At 55.8% G+C, this 13,581-nt stretch overlaps 1 protein-coding gene across 3 annotated transcripts in view; it reads left to right on the top strand.

The window, feature by feature from the left end:
• LOC121334440 (ATP-sensitive inward rectifier potassium channel 12) overlaps positions 1-13,575 on the top strand; it is a 55,290-nt gene extending 41,715 nt beyond the window's left edge. For 2 of the 3 annotated variants that reach the window (XM_041401593.1, XM_041401590.1), the window contains exon 2: positions 9,747-13,575. In XM_041401593.1, coding sequence (XP_041257527.1) covers positions 9,905-11,194 — 1,290 coding nt within the window. In that variant the 5' untranslated portion in view covers positions 9,747-9,904 and the 3' untranslated portion in view covers positions 11,195-13,575. Of the gene's footprint in view, positions 1-1,536; positions 2,451-9,746 lie in introns of those variants that run through there. The other variant, XM_041401592.1, reaches the window with a different exon arrangement.
• Positions 13,576-13,581: the final 6 nt, after the last annotated feature.

Raw genomic sequence — 13,581 nt, 5'->3', positions numbered from 1 at the left:
TGAAATAGGCTTGGGGGTGGTTTTGGTTCAGAGACCTCCTTAAGTGGCAAGACCAAAGAACCAAGGTCCTGCCTGCAGCACTGCCTTGCCCTAATCTGGTATCACAGCCCCCAGGTTTGAATTTGTTGCGTCCTTCTTGCTGGTCTTTGATGTCCTGAAAGTCCCTGGGCGGGGGTCATGCAGTGCCTTAGCCACTGTGTTTTCCCAGCAGGATGCCGGGGGTGGGTGCCAGTCCTGTCCCCCCTGCTCCACACAGCCCCCCGACCCCCTGCCACGGCACAGCCGAGCCAGGGCACAGTGGGGTGCTGCTGCACGGCTGCTGACCACTGCAGGAGCTCCAGGCTTTGAGGGGGGGCTGCAGCAGGTCCCCTGCTCACGTGCACTCGCATTTACGCCACTTGCAGAGTTCTGTGCCCGCGGGGATGTCGGAGGGCGGCCGGGGCCGTGTCGATAGCAGCACGCACGGCACACACGGCCAAGGGCGGCGGGGCCGGCGTTGTGTAACTCTCCGCGAGGCTCTTCACCAGGGGCATGTCACCCTGTCCCAATGCCACCAGACTTGTCATCCTCCCCAGTGCCACCAGACTTGGCCCCTGCCCCAGCCACGGGGTCCTTTTGCTCTGTGCCCTCCCTTTGCCATCACGGCCCCCCAGCCATGCCAGGGTGCTGTGTGATGTCTGTTTTTACTGCTCAAGGGATGCTGGTGGGCAGGACCAGGACCCCAGGTGTTCTGCAGGCTGTTGTGGCTGGCAGCAGCATGACACCACCGTTACCTCCCCAAGTCTTCCTGTGGCAGCATTTTGGGTTTTCCTGCTGGTGCTCTTCTCCTTGTCAGCCCGTGTGTGCAGTGCACAGCAGTGCCCGGGCTCGCCAACGCCAGGCTTTGCACTTGCCTTGTTCGTTGTAGGGTTGCACAAGGACACACGTGGGGGTTGTTATTTTAGGGCTGGCCAAAAAAAAGTAGGGATCCCTTCATTGCTGTTTTGATCCTGCAGTGTGTGCCTGAGCAAGCCACCCACCAGTGACCTGCTCTGTGCAAAGGAGCAGAGGGGAAACACGGGCAGATGTGCACCAAACCTTGATGGTTTAAAAACGACCTTTTAGATGCCTTAAATGCCCAGATCTCTGCCACAGGCTCTGTCTCTGCAGAGCCCCTAACAACGGAACCCGAGGCTGGGATAATGAAATAATGAATCAGAAATAATGAATCCTTTTAGGGATGTCTGTCTGGTTCCTTCATGGCCACCTCAATTTGAACAGAGCTTTCCAAGCAAGGTGGGTGGCTTGGGAGGAACAATGGTAGCCATGGGTGGTGGCAATGGGTGCCCTGGGATGTGGCAGTGGAGTGTCCCACAGCACGTCACCCCCAGGCTGTGGGCTACCAACATCAGCGGATGCTGACATCGGGCAGAGATTTGACTTCTTGCTGCCAGGGCCAGGCTGAGAGGGCACCCATGGCTGGTCCCCGTGGGCAGGGAATGAGGGAGGATTAATTGAGTCTCTGATCTCTGACGGCGAGAGGGGACGAGAGCAGTGACCCCCCCAGCGTTACGCAACGCCTGTGCTAAATCTTCATGCAGCAGATAAAGACGGTCCCCAAAATACCCTGCCCTGCCTTTGCTGCCCTTCAGCTACTTGGGCTTGGGGTCATGTCTGAAGTTTGGGGTTGTCCAGCTCTCTGGTGACAGCAAAGAAGCGTTGAAAAGGCAGAAACATTGGGACAGAAACCTGTTACCCACTGGGAAGATTATTTCCTCCAAACGGGCTTTGCTTGAGGAATGAGAGCTTTAAAGGGAGCCCTTTCAGGATTTCGAAGACACTGAAACTCATGAACTGCTGCGGGCAGAGCCATGATCTGGAGGAAAACCAATAGCTGCAAAAACAGTGCAAGGGCCTTTTTTGTCTTGAAGATGCTGGACAGCATCACGAGCATGCCAGGGGAGCTGGACATCCCCAGCAGAAAAGGAGGGTGATTTTTCATCCTCTCCCGAGAAGATGGGGTTTGTGTCACGGCCATCATTAAACAGCAAGAACAAAGTGGTCTTGCCTTGGAACACCGACTGCCTGACACCACTGTCTGATCCACCAGTTTGGAATGTGTCTCATCCTTCTGGCTGCTTCTTCACTTCCCAAAAATCTCTGAAATCTCCTCCAAGCTGCTTCTCTTCCAACACCCCTGGGACCGCCAAGGCATCGTGGGCTCCCCACCATTGCCACAGGGCGATTCCCCTCCGTGCCCCTTGGAAATGCCGCTGAAGGTGCACATCCCCCTCGCTGGCGGTGGCTCCCGGGGCCGCGGCCGAGGTGCCATCTCCTGTACATGTAGGGAAGAAGCGAGGCTGTAATCTGAGCTCGGGAGCAATTAGGCAGGACATCGGCAAAGTCCCCGCTCCGCTCCCCCGGCCGCCGGCACCGGGCTCAGCATCTGCGGCTCTCGCTGCGACCGCGGGGTAAGTAGAGCCAGGAGGGCGGCTCTCCCCGAGCTTGGCATGTCCTTCCTCCCCGTTTCCTTCCTCCTGGGGTAAACAGTCACGTTTAGGGCTCTGCTGACACCTTAATCCAGGCAGTGCCAAAGAGCACTGGAAACACGGCGCTTCAGAAATGACAGCTTTAGCCTGGCACTGCCATGGAGCCAGGAAAACTGCCTGGGATAGCAGGACACGGGCTGCATTTCTCACCGAGAGCTGAGCAGTTGTTAATGTTTTGGTGGAGCAGGAACGACAGTGGGTTTAAGGTCCGAAAAAGGGTGGAGGGTGCTGATGAGCAGTTGATGGCTCAGCCTTGCTTACATCCCAACTCTCCTGGCTGGAAGGGATGTGTCTATCCTAAGCTGGGTTTCATGGTCATCCCGCTCCTTTCCATGCAGATTCCCAGCTGGAATGTCACTGTGGGGAGATGCCATTGCTCTCCCCACAGCCCCTGGCTCTGGCTGGCAGCTCCATGGCTCCCAACCTTCCTGTGTTTGTGCCTTCAGGATAAACATTTCCTGGGCGCGGGCTCTGCCCACACTCGCGATTTCCCTGGAGCAGAGACACGGCTCCTGGAGTGGGGGGGTTGTGTTAGGTGAGAACAAGTGAAACCTGCCTTGGGAGTAATGGGATTTGGGAAAGAGGCCTCCACTGGAACCTGGCAAGCAGGAGGTACAGGGTTAGTCTTGTTGAACAAGGATGAATGGATCCAGATCCATCATCTCCTGCCTCTGACCCTGAGGTGTGAGAGGGCTCTCGAAATAATCCGTCCCTGTGATATCCCAGGGATGCTTCCAATCACTGGTGTTACCTTCAGGATAGGAAGCCCTCAGCACTGTGGCCCTCAGCTCGTTTCCATCTGGTTGGTGACAAAATCCACTTGGAGACATTTGCCCTTTCTGCCTCGCTTTTCCCTTTCTTCCCACGGTGGTTTTTAGCAGCTGGATGCTCCCCCCTTGGTCAGGGCCAGGGCTGGGGCAGGGGTGTTGCCTCTCCCCTGAGCCTCTTGGCATGTGCTGGATAGGAACCTGCCATTCCCAGCGGAAATCCATGTCCCTGCAGAGGCCCCAGCTACGTCAGGCAGGAGCGTGGCTGACTGATTCCAGCCCTGCCATCGTCTGCCTCAGCCCCATCCCTGGGAGGTTTGGGGCTGGGGCTGGAGCCCAGCAGGTATCCGGATTTGGGAGCATGCAGGAGGGACCAGGGACGTGTGATGGATGCAAGGTCACCAACCCTCCCAAGGCACATCCTCTGGCCCACACGATCCAAGGATGGTTTTTTTGGGAGGGAGGCACCCACCACAGCCTGGGCAGGGAACAGGATTTGCTTGGGGACTTGCACAGCCCTCTGGCACCTTGGGCATGGCTGGGCTGGGTGGTATTTCAGTTCTAAGCCCTGGACAACTCCCAACCATGAGTCCCACCCAGGATGGCTCCTCTTCACCCTCCAAAGACCCCACTGATCCAGCTCTGGCCATCTCCATCACCAGAGTCCCAACCCCACCAGCTCCTGAGGCTCCTGGGACACTGTCACCATGGCAGGACACAGGGACAGGGGACAGGGCATTGCTGCTGCAGAACTTTAATTTGCAGGGCCCTAGGGCTGCTGGGAGCAGATCTCTGACGTCCTGTGGGTCAAATCTTGCTGGGTGCAGGGTCTGGAGCATCAGCAGGCTGGGAAACCTCCCCTCCCCCTCGCTAAATCCCTTCCCCGGCGCAGGACAGTAGGTTACGGGACTCGACCAGAGGTTGGATTTAAGGAGATTACAATTTCTCCTCCAGGATAATCTAGAAATTCAATTAAAACTCTCTGTCTCCTGCCCGGGCTGCAGCAGGGCCCTGGGGCACCCTGTGCCCTGCAGCCATGGCCGGGGAGAGCTGGGGTCCCCCTGGGCACACACCAGGTAAGGGCTGACCCCTCCCCGGGACCTGGCTGAGCCCCCCCTGTCTGGGGAGTAGCTGGGGCTCTGCCCCTTCCCAGGCCGATTTCCTGGAATATTTACACCCACCCTCGGAGCCAGTGCAGCTGGGGGGCTGTGGGGAGGGGTAAGGGGGTACCCCAGAAGTTTGGGTAGGTGTCATGCGGACAAGGCAGTCTGGATTGGTTTTGGGACACCCTTTGGCAGCCCCTGGTGCAGGTGGTCCCTGCCAAGGCCTGCAAGCCCCTTGCCCTCATCCTTCCCCCCAGCCATGTCCCACTCTCTGGGTGTATGGATGTGAGGGGATGGAAAAAACATCCATCCATCCTGAGTTTTCCAGGAGAACGAGATGGGATTTCAAGCCCTGGGGGATGGCAGGGCTGGCTGTGGGTTGGAGTGACTGTGGGTGTTGTGGCATTCCCAGATCTCCATGGCACTGTCCTGCAGCCAGGCAGGGGGACACAGCAGGAACAGTGGGAAGCAGCAGGGGTGGATGTAGAGCCCCAGGACTCTGCCAGTGCAGGGATGGGTGCTGGAGAAGGGATGGGTGCTGGAGCAGGGTGGGTGCTGGAGCAGGGTGGGTGCTGGAGCAGGGATGGGTGCTGGAGCTGGAGCTGGAACAGACACGGAGGCAGCTGGACGGGGCTGCTCAGTCCCCCCATCACACCACGGAGTCTGGGGCCCAAGGAATGCTCAGTGCAGCCTCTGAAAGGCTCTTTCCCAGGATCTCTCTGATCCAGGGTGCATTTAGCAGGAGTTTTAGGGTGCTTAAGCACAAGCCCCTCACCCCACAGAGGCCACCTGGCCCCAGTGGTGACAAAGGCTTCACGTGGCCCTTTTTCCTGCTCCCGTACCCGTGGCACCCACACGTGGCTCAGGGGGACAGGGATGAGCCAGCATCTCTCCAGCCACCCTGTCACCTCCACTCCTGCCACCAAGGGCCTTCCTTGTCCCACGTGCCTCAGTTTCCCTTCTGTATGTGCCACCAAGTCTTGCAGACATCAATTTCTCCACTGCTTGTTGGAAATGGGGGGGTATGTGGCTGTCTTGGGGAGGGGTGTGTGCCTGTGGCTGTTTTTCTCCTGTGTCCTTACCAAAATGAAGCAGTTTTTTCTCATTAGGGATGCACTGTGGTGGGAACCTCTTTCCTGTCCTCCCTGGCAGTGGAGGGGAAACAGGGGGCCATTTGTTCTCATTTATTCTTTATATGTCCTGACCTGGCCTGCCTTGTGCTGACCCTTAATTTTTTGGCAGTGCTCAAGGACAGGGCATTGTAGGAGGGAGTTATTCAGGCGTTGCTGCTGCCCCGGCATGGCTCGGGGAGCCTGCAGCCCCTGAGCCGCCTCCCCTCGCTTTGGGGTGCCTGGTGAGGGGTGGCTTTGTCGGGACGGGGCGAGCAGGGGATATTTGGGCTCCCTGAGCTGTGCCGCACACAGAGCTCCCTCCTCGCCGCTGACATTGCTGTCCTGCTGCCGGGCCATGAAGGGCATCTCCGCGGGAGATAGCGGCGTTATCTCCCGGCGCAGGGCAGCGCTATCTCCGGCTCGGGGCAGGCAGCAGCACCGAGCGTGACCCGCTCACGCCGTCCCCTCCCGGCCGGTCACCTCTCCTGCCCCGAGAACGGGGGACCAGCAAACTCATCATCCCCAAACCGAGCTCCTCCGAGCCCCCAGCTGAGCACAGCCCGGCTGTGTGCACTCTCCCAGGGGAGAATCCACGCTGGGATGCGGGTGGCAGCCGAAACGCGTCCCGTCTAGAGGCGCAGGGAAAGGTGTGATGATAAATCGCATTGACACATTCAGCCGGTTCTAACTGATGACATCTCCGGCACTCAGCACTTTTTCCTAGCGTGCTGGCTGCTCCGAATATTGTCGTAACATTTAACATCCCCTTTTATGAAAAAAAAGTAAAATAAATAAAATTAAGCGTGCAGTTGGCGGACTGCTGGAGACACTCGGATTCTCGGCGGGGATCCGCTCCGCCGTGGGAGCTGGGTTGCTGCAGTTTCGTGGCAGGAGTTGTTGCCTCTCTTGTCAGCTCATTAGCTGGGGCAGTTCTGCCTTGCGAGCCGCGGGGAGCCGGGGCCTCTCATTCCCGAAACTGGAATGATGAGCCTGTTTTGTTTCCTACACGTTAACGCTGTTAGCTCTGTGCGGGACGCGTGGCACCGACAGCAGGGGACGGTCCCGCTCCTGCCCCACACCCAGAGGGGTTTGCCTGCTCTGGAGCTGGGCTGGGAATGGGATTAACCGGCAGGGATTGTCAGGGAAGTTTTCATTTTGTTCCTGTGAGGGAAAATTGTGATAGGCAGGTTTGAGGGAAGCCGGCAAGAAGGGGGATGTAGCTCCAGGAACACCTCTGGGGATGTAGCTCCAGGAAAAGGGGGATGTAGCTCCAGGATCAGGGGGATGTAGCTCCAGGAACACCTCTGGGGATGTAGCTCCAGGGACAGGGGGATGTAGCTCCAGGAACACCTCTGGAGATGTAGCTCCAGGAACACCTCTGGCAGCCCCTGGAGCAGTTCTGGCTGTGGGGAGGTGCCAGGGTGGTGCTGGAGGATGCACTCCGGAGCCAAGGAGATGCAGAGTGACCACGGGGATGTTGTCCCCGGCCGCTCCCCTGTCAGAGCCCGTCCAGCCACGAGTTTCCGTGTGTTTGCATGAGCCCTCTCCCAGCCTGAGCCTCCCGCAGCGGCAGCGTGGGGCTCCAGCCTTCAAATTTAAACCAAACCAGAAATTCAGCTTTCAGCGAACTCGAGAAAGTGTATTTCCAAACAAAACTGTGCTAAATAAAGGACGAGCCGCAGGCGGCCGCCTGCTCCGGCACATCCACTTTGCTGCCTTTATTTAGCTGCCGTCTCCCCAGGCTGCCGCTGCCGGCCTGGGACGGGGGGGTCTGTCCCCCAGGAGCTCCGGGAAGGGCTCGGTCCGGGAATGTGGGGTCCCAGATGGGAAAGGGGCTGTGCCACAAGAACGTCCCTGTACCCAAAACAGGGTCGGCTCCTGGGGTCTGTCCTGGCATCACCTCGTAGCAGAGGGGTCCCTGAAACTCAGTGTGACATGGAAAGGAAAAAAGGGAAAAGAAAGAAAAGAAGGAAAAGAAGGAAAAAAAAGGGAAGGAAGGAAGGAAGGAAGGAAGGAAGGAAGGAAGGAAGGAAGGGGTGCAGGCAGGGGGGAGCAGTGATGGGGATGAGGAACCTGAGGGTCCCTGGAAACTCCACCACAGGTGAGGGCAGCTCTGCTGCCTCTGCAGTCACCCAGGCACAGCTCCCCTTCCAGCACAGTTAATCCAGACCCCAGCTAATCCTCTCACAGGTCACTGGGGGCTCATTGCATTTTGTTCACTTCTCAAATGCATCTAGAATTAATTTAAAAAACCCAACTCTAATTTCCTCTTGTGGCAAAAGCATTTGGTGTATTGCCCTGGGGCGAGCCAGAGGGGTGATAGAGGAGCAGCCTTTTCTGGCCCAAAATGCTCAGATCTCATTTTAAAGAAAGAGGAGAAACATTAATGGATGCAGCCAGGATGGACAGGAGGAAAACTCAGGTGGGAGACCAGGTTGGTGCTGGGCATCTGGCCTGACAGATCAGCTCTGCAGGGCCACCTTGGTCCTGTTTCAATAAGACTGTAAATATTTACTATTAATGTTAACTGTTTGTGCCTATTTTACTCTCCTCTGTGGCTCCAAGGAGGGAGAGGCTCTCATTCAGTGTGTGAGCAATCCCTTGGTCTGCTGATATGCCAACAAACAACTGTGGCTCTCAAAAAATCAACTTTGGGGATAAAAATAATTGTGCTTGGATTGCAACAGGGGGAAATGTGTTGTGTGGTATAAGGTGGTGGCACACATGGGTCTGTGTTCAGCAGCTGGGAGGTTTGGGCAGGCTTTAGTTCTCCTGCTTGTGGTGCAGTGCTTCTGGAGGGTTTCTTGATTCTCAGGCTGGATTTGGGGAGCATTTCAGTAAAAGTCAGTGCAGGGTATCATTGCGAGCCAGGATGATGCAGCCCCAGGCAGGCTGTGCCTGGCAATGCTCCCTGGCACTGGCTGGCCCTGGACACTGTGTAATGGAAAGGGTGTGTTTGTCCCAGCGTGTCCCCGGGCGCTGGAGCTGATTGCAGGGATCGAGCGCATCGATGGGGCCGGCGGATCCAGCACAGCACGTCCAGCCCGGCGGCTTCGCTGCGCTCCAGGCACCAGCTGGGCTCTCATGGGGGGCTCTGTGCCCACTCCCCTGCCACGCTGGTGCCCTGTGCAGGTCTCACCACCAGCAAGGCTCCCCCGCCACGCTGGTGCCCTGTGCAGGTCTCACCACCAGCAAGGCGGTTCCATCCTCAGTGGCATGTCCCATGGCACTAAATAATAGGGTGATCTGTGCCAGGGAGAGATGTGTGGAGAGTTCCTGTGGTGCCATCTCTTTGAGGGGCTTGGGATGTGCCACATGGCTTCTCCACAATCGTGTCCACTCCCTGATGCAGCCCCACGAGGGGCTGGGCGGGGGTCCAGCAGCCTGGCAGAGTGGGTTCCCCCACCATGTGCTCACCTCCACCAGGGAGCCCACCAGGCTTGGGCCACCTCTCCCATGTCCATGTCACCTCTCTCCCAAGCAAAGCTGAGTGTAGGTCCTTGACCCTGCAGCTGAACCTTCCAGAAGGGACCAAAACAGCTCCCCATTCCCCAGTGGCAGTTGTTCCTTCATGAGACTTGGCCAGCTAAACCCATCTGTGACCGTGGATGGCTCCATGTCCCAATGGATACGTTGGGAAAGTTGCTCCTCAGGACATCTGCCCTGAGCAAGTACCTTCCTGGGAGCTTCTCCAACCAGATGCACGTTGGCTGTGTCCTCTCCCATCCCCGGGCAGGGGGACAGAGGTTAAATCCACATGTCCCTGTGCTTTCCCTGGAGCCCAGAAGAGCTGGTGCTCTGAGGTCGGCGCTGGGCTGGGCGCCGATCCATCTGGCACGGGCAATGTGAACTGATGGAGCTGCTTCCAGGAGTACCTTTATTGGTATCTGTGTCCCACGGAGAACAGCTCAGCCTCTCTGCTTTCCTCTCTAGTGGCAGAGCTCGTGGGAAAAGTGAAGTGGAGAAACTCCAGGTTTTTCATCTGCTGGAGCTGTTGAGTGTCCCACAAATGCAGTAAGATTTGTTCACTCACTTCGTATCATGAAAGAAGAAACTTTAACACCTTCTCCTTTCCTCTGTGTGGTTTTTTAGAGCAGCCCAGCCAAGGAAGAGAGAATTAGAGCAGTGTAGGAGGTTGTCACTCAACATGCAGCCCATCAGAACCATTGGCCAAGCAGCCCCTTGGGTCCCTGTGCCATGAGTGATAACGGCCCTGTCTTTGTTTTCTCATTGCAGAGCCTCTCACAGGATCCACGTGGTGACGTGGCAGCCAAGACGTGGAAGTTTGGGACTTCTCTTCCACCGCAGGAGAATTTGGGGGGTGGGCAGGGGTGGGTCAGGGGGACACTGGGAGTCGCAAGACTCTTCACCTTCACTGTGGGCTTGGCTCAGGGATGACAACAGGCAGAGTCAACCCTTACAGCATCGTGTCCTCCGAGGAAGACGGGCTGAGGTTGACCACCATGCCTGGTATCAACGGCTTTGGCAATGGGAAAATCCACACCAGGAGGAAATGCAGGAACAGGTTTGTAAAGAAGAATGGTCAGTGCAATGTGGAGTTCACTAACATGGATGACAAACCACAGAGGTACATTGCAGACATGTTCACCACGTGCGTTGACATCCGCTGGAGGTATATGCTCTTGCTCTTTTCCCTGGCATTTCTGGTGTCCTGGTTATTGTTTGGGCTGATTTTCTGGCTAATTGCACTCATCCATGGAGACCTAGAAAACCCGGGTGGAGATGATACTTTCAAGCCTTGCGTTCTGCAGGTCAATGGCTTTGTGGCTGCTTTTCTGTTCTCCATCGAGACCCAAACAACAATTGGGTACGGTTTCCGCTGCGTGACCGAGGAGTGTCCGCTCGCCGTCTTCATGGTGGTGGTTCAGTCCATCGTGGGCTGCATAATCGACTCTTTCATGATTGGTGCAATAATGGCAAAAATGGCCAGGCCCAAAAAACGGGCCCAGACATTACTTTTCAGCCATAACGCAGTAGTGGCAATGAGAGATGGAAAACTCTGCCTGATGTGGAGGGTTGGGAACCTACGGAAAAGCCACATAGTAGAAGCCCACGTTCGAGCTCAGCTAATTAAGCCCAGGATCACAGAGGAAGGGGAGTACATCCCTCTCGACCAAATAGACATTGACGTAGGGTTTGATAAAGGCTTGGACCGTATCTTCTTGGTGTCTCCCATCACCATTCTCCATGAGATCAACGAAGACAGCCCCTTGTTCGGGATCAGCCGCCAGGACTTGGAGACAGATGACTTTGAGATCGTCGTCATCCTGGAGGGCATGGTGGAGGCCACAGCCATGACGACGCAAGCTCGGAGCTCCTACCTGGCCAGTGAGATACTGTGGGGCCACCGCTTCGAGCCTGTCTTGTTCGAGGAGAAAAACCAGTACAAAGTAGACTATTCCCACTTCCACAAAACCTACGAGGTCCCGTCCACGCCCCGTTGCAGCGCCAAGGACTTGGTGGAGAACAAATTCCTGCTGCCCAGCACCAACTCCTTCTGCTACGAGAATGAGCTGGCCTTCATGAGCCGCGACGAGGAAGAGGAAGACGATGACAGTCGGGGTCTGGAGGACCTCAGCCCGGACAACAGGCACGAGTTTGACAGGCTTCAAGCCACAATAGCGTTGGATCAGCGGTCGTACAGGAGAGAGTCAGAAATATGACTCTTGGTCCTTCCGTTGACTTTTCCAAGGGTATTTTTTTTCCTCCTCTAATCTCTTCCCCTACAACCCGCTCAAATTATGCAGAACAATGCAAGTGCCATAGGAATGCTTGAGAAATTAGTATCGTTCATAGTTTTCAGTTTCATCGCAATAACCACTGAGCGGTCTGCAGAGGGGACGGTGGCAGGCCACGGCGCGTCCCCCGCGCCCAGCGCCCGCGGCAGGGCCCACGGCTCTGGGGGATGGATGGATGGATGGACAGACGGATGGATGGACAGAAGGAAGGATGAGGAGAGGAGGGTCTGTGGGGCGTGGGCAGGTGCTCGCCCCACACGGCCCCGTGGGGCTTTGCTCTCCCCACGGGGAAAACGCCAGCGTTTTCCTGGAGCCGAGCACTGCGAGATCCAAAAAGAGGAAATATCAGGAAACAAATCTTACTCTCTCTCTTTCTCTCTTTCTTTTCTTTTCTTTTTATTTTTCAACTGAGCAGCAACAACAAAACAATTGCTCCTTCGGCAGGTGGTCTGGTTCAGTTGCACAAGAACAACACTTGAAATAACATGCAACATTAATGTACTTCTTTTTAATTTGGGAAAAATGGGGGAGGGAGGTGAGAGGGTTTTTAATATTTTCACTGCACCGTTTGGGAGACTGTTTACCAAAATAATAATAATAATTATTATTATTATAATTATAACAATAATAATAATATTAAATCTGAAAGTCATTCAGTATTTTTTAAAAAAGAACGAGGGAATGAAGAAGCCACCAAGGTCCTTTGAGGGGGTGACTTGTTGGGTAAATTCAAGAGCTAAAGGTTAAGATTGCATCTAATTTTGGGGTGGGTTTTGCCACTGGCATGGCTTCATGTGCAGAAAACAGATGTAAGTGACTGTAGGTCCGTGGCAGTGAAAGGAAGTAGTGGAATTATTGACAAAGGAGGTAATAAGAATTAGCAGGGCTGTGAGAGAAAAAAGCATTGTAAACATGGTAATTAGCCAATTTCTGGAAATGTTGTATTTCAGGGTGGAAATGGGGTCTGGAACATCAGCTGCTGAAGTGTTGGGTCTCCCCAACATCTCTGATGAGGAATTCATAAGGTTCACCATAACTGAGACATAACAGTGAAAAGCACAAAAATGAGAGTGGAGAGCTCTCAAAATTGGGTATTTCCCCACTTTTCTGACCAATTTGGTATTTTTCTTCCTTGAAGAATATTTTCAAACATGGAAATCAATGGGAAAGTCATCTTCTTGGGCTGCACTTCTAGTCCTGGAGCTGTGTCCGTGCCAGGCTGGGCTTTATGAATTCCCAACCCACCAGAGAGTCCTGCTTCAGAGGCAGATGTTCTCCCCAAAACAACAGATGCCAGTTGAGAAAATCACCCCATCTTGCGCTTCAGCCCATCCCTGTGTCCCAGCCTCAAGGTGGATTGTGCCTTAGAGATGCGAACTCATCCCGTGTCCCAGCCCTTCTCCACAGCCCCCATCCTGCATCCCCCCTCTTGCTCTCAGCACCCACATCTCATCATCCACCGCCTTTCAGGCTGGCCTTGGTTTAAACCTGGTTTAGCTTTGGCTCCGGCACAAGGCAAAGCACCCCATGCACAGGAAGCCTCTGCTCCTGCCCTGCTCCCCACAGAGGGAAGGAGTCAGGCAGGTGCAGGTTTGGGGGTCCCTTCATCTGGCTGTGCTGCTCGTTGGTGCTCTGGGAGCCAAACTCTGGCTGCCTGCTCCCTGTGGCCGTGGGAAAGGCTCTGTACCCATGGGCATCCCTCATCTGACCCTGGGCATGGAGCCCGTGGGGAGAGGGCTCAACAGTGGGGTCCTCCACAGCATTTTGGCTGTGATGGGCTCCCGGTGCTTTTCCCCCCACAGCCCACACCAGGGAAGCCGTGTCTTGGGGTCAGGACTTGCTGTGGCGTGTCCAAACGTGGGTGGCAGAAGCAGGATTTGTCCTGTGTCCCCATCCCCGTCTTCTTCTTGCCAAGGGCTGTGGGGAAGGGCTGCCCCGAGTGTCCCACTGCCCTGTGCCACCGAGCACTGTGCTGGGGACAGGGACATCATCCCTGCAGAGCTTCTTCCCACCAGTGTCTGTCACCATCACCCCACACTGCCCACCAAGGGGCTGCTCTGTTTTTTGGCTTCTTCTAAAAACCACTGGGAGAAAACCTTCTCCAGGGGCAGCACTGGGAGGCAGCTTTCTCAGCACTGAGTGCCCCAAACGCGTTGTCCCCAAAAGCGGGGACACGTAGGGACGTGCCATTGAGCTCCAGCCATGACATTTATGTTTCTAAGGCAGTGAAGGTGGATGCCATCCCATCACCAATCCCTTTGCTCCTGGGGGGATGCTTTTACCCCCTGCTTTTTGCACCACAGCATCTGGGG

Source organism: Onychostruthus taczanowskii, unplaced genomic scaffold (assembly GCF_017590055.1).
Source record: "Onychostruthus taczanowskii isolate IOZ18803 unplaced genomic scaffold, ASM1759005v1 scaffold19, whole genome shotgun sequence".
Lineage (NCBI taxonomy): Eukaryota > Metazoa > Chordata > Aves > Passeriformes > Passeridae > Onychostruthus > Onychostruthus taczanowskii.
This window is presented reverse-complemented; position numbering and strand designations above follow the sequence as displayed.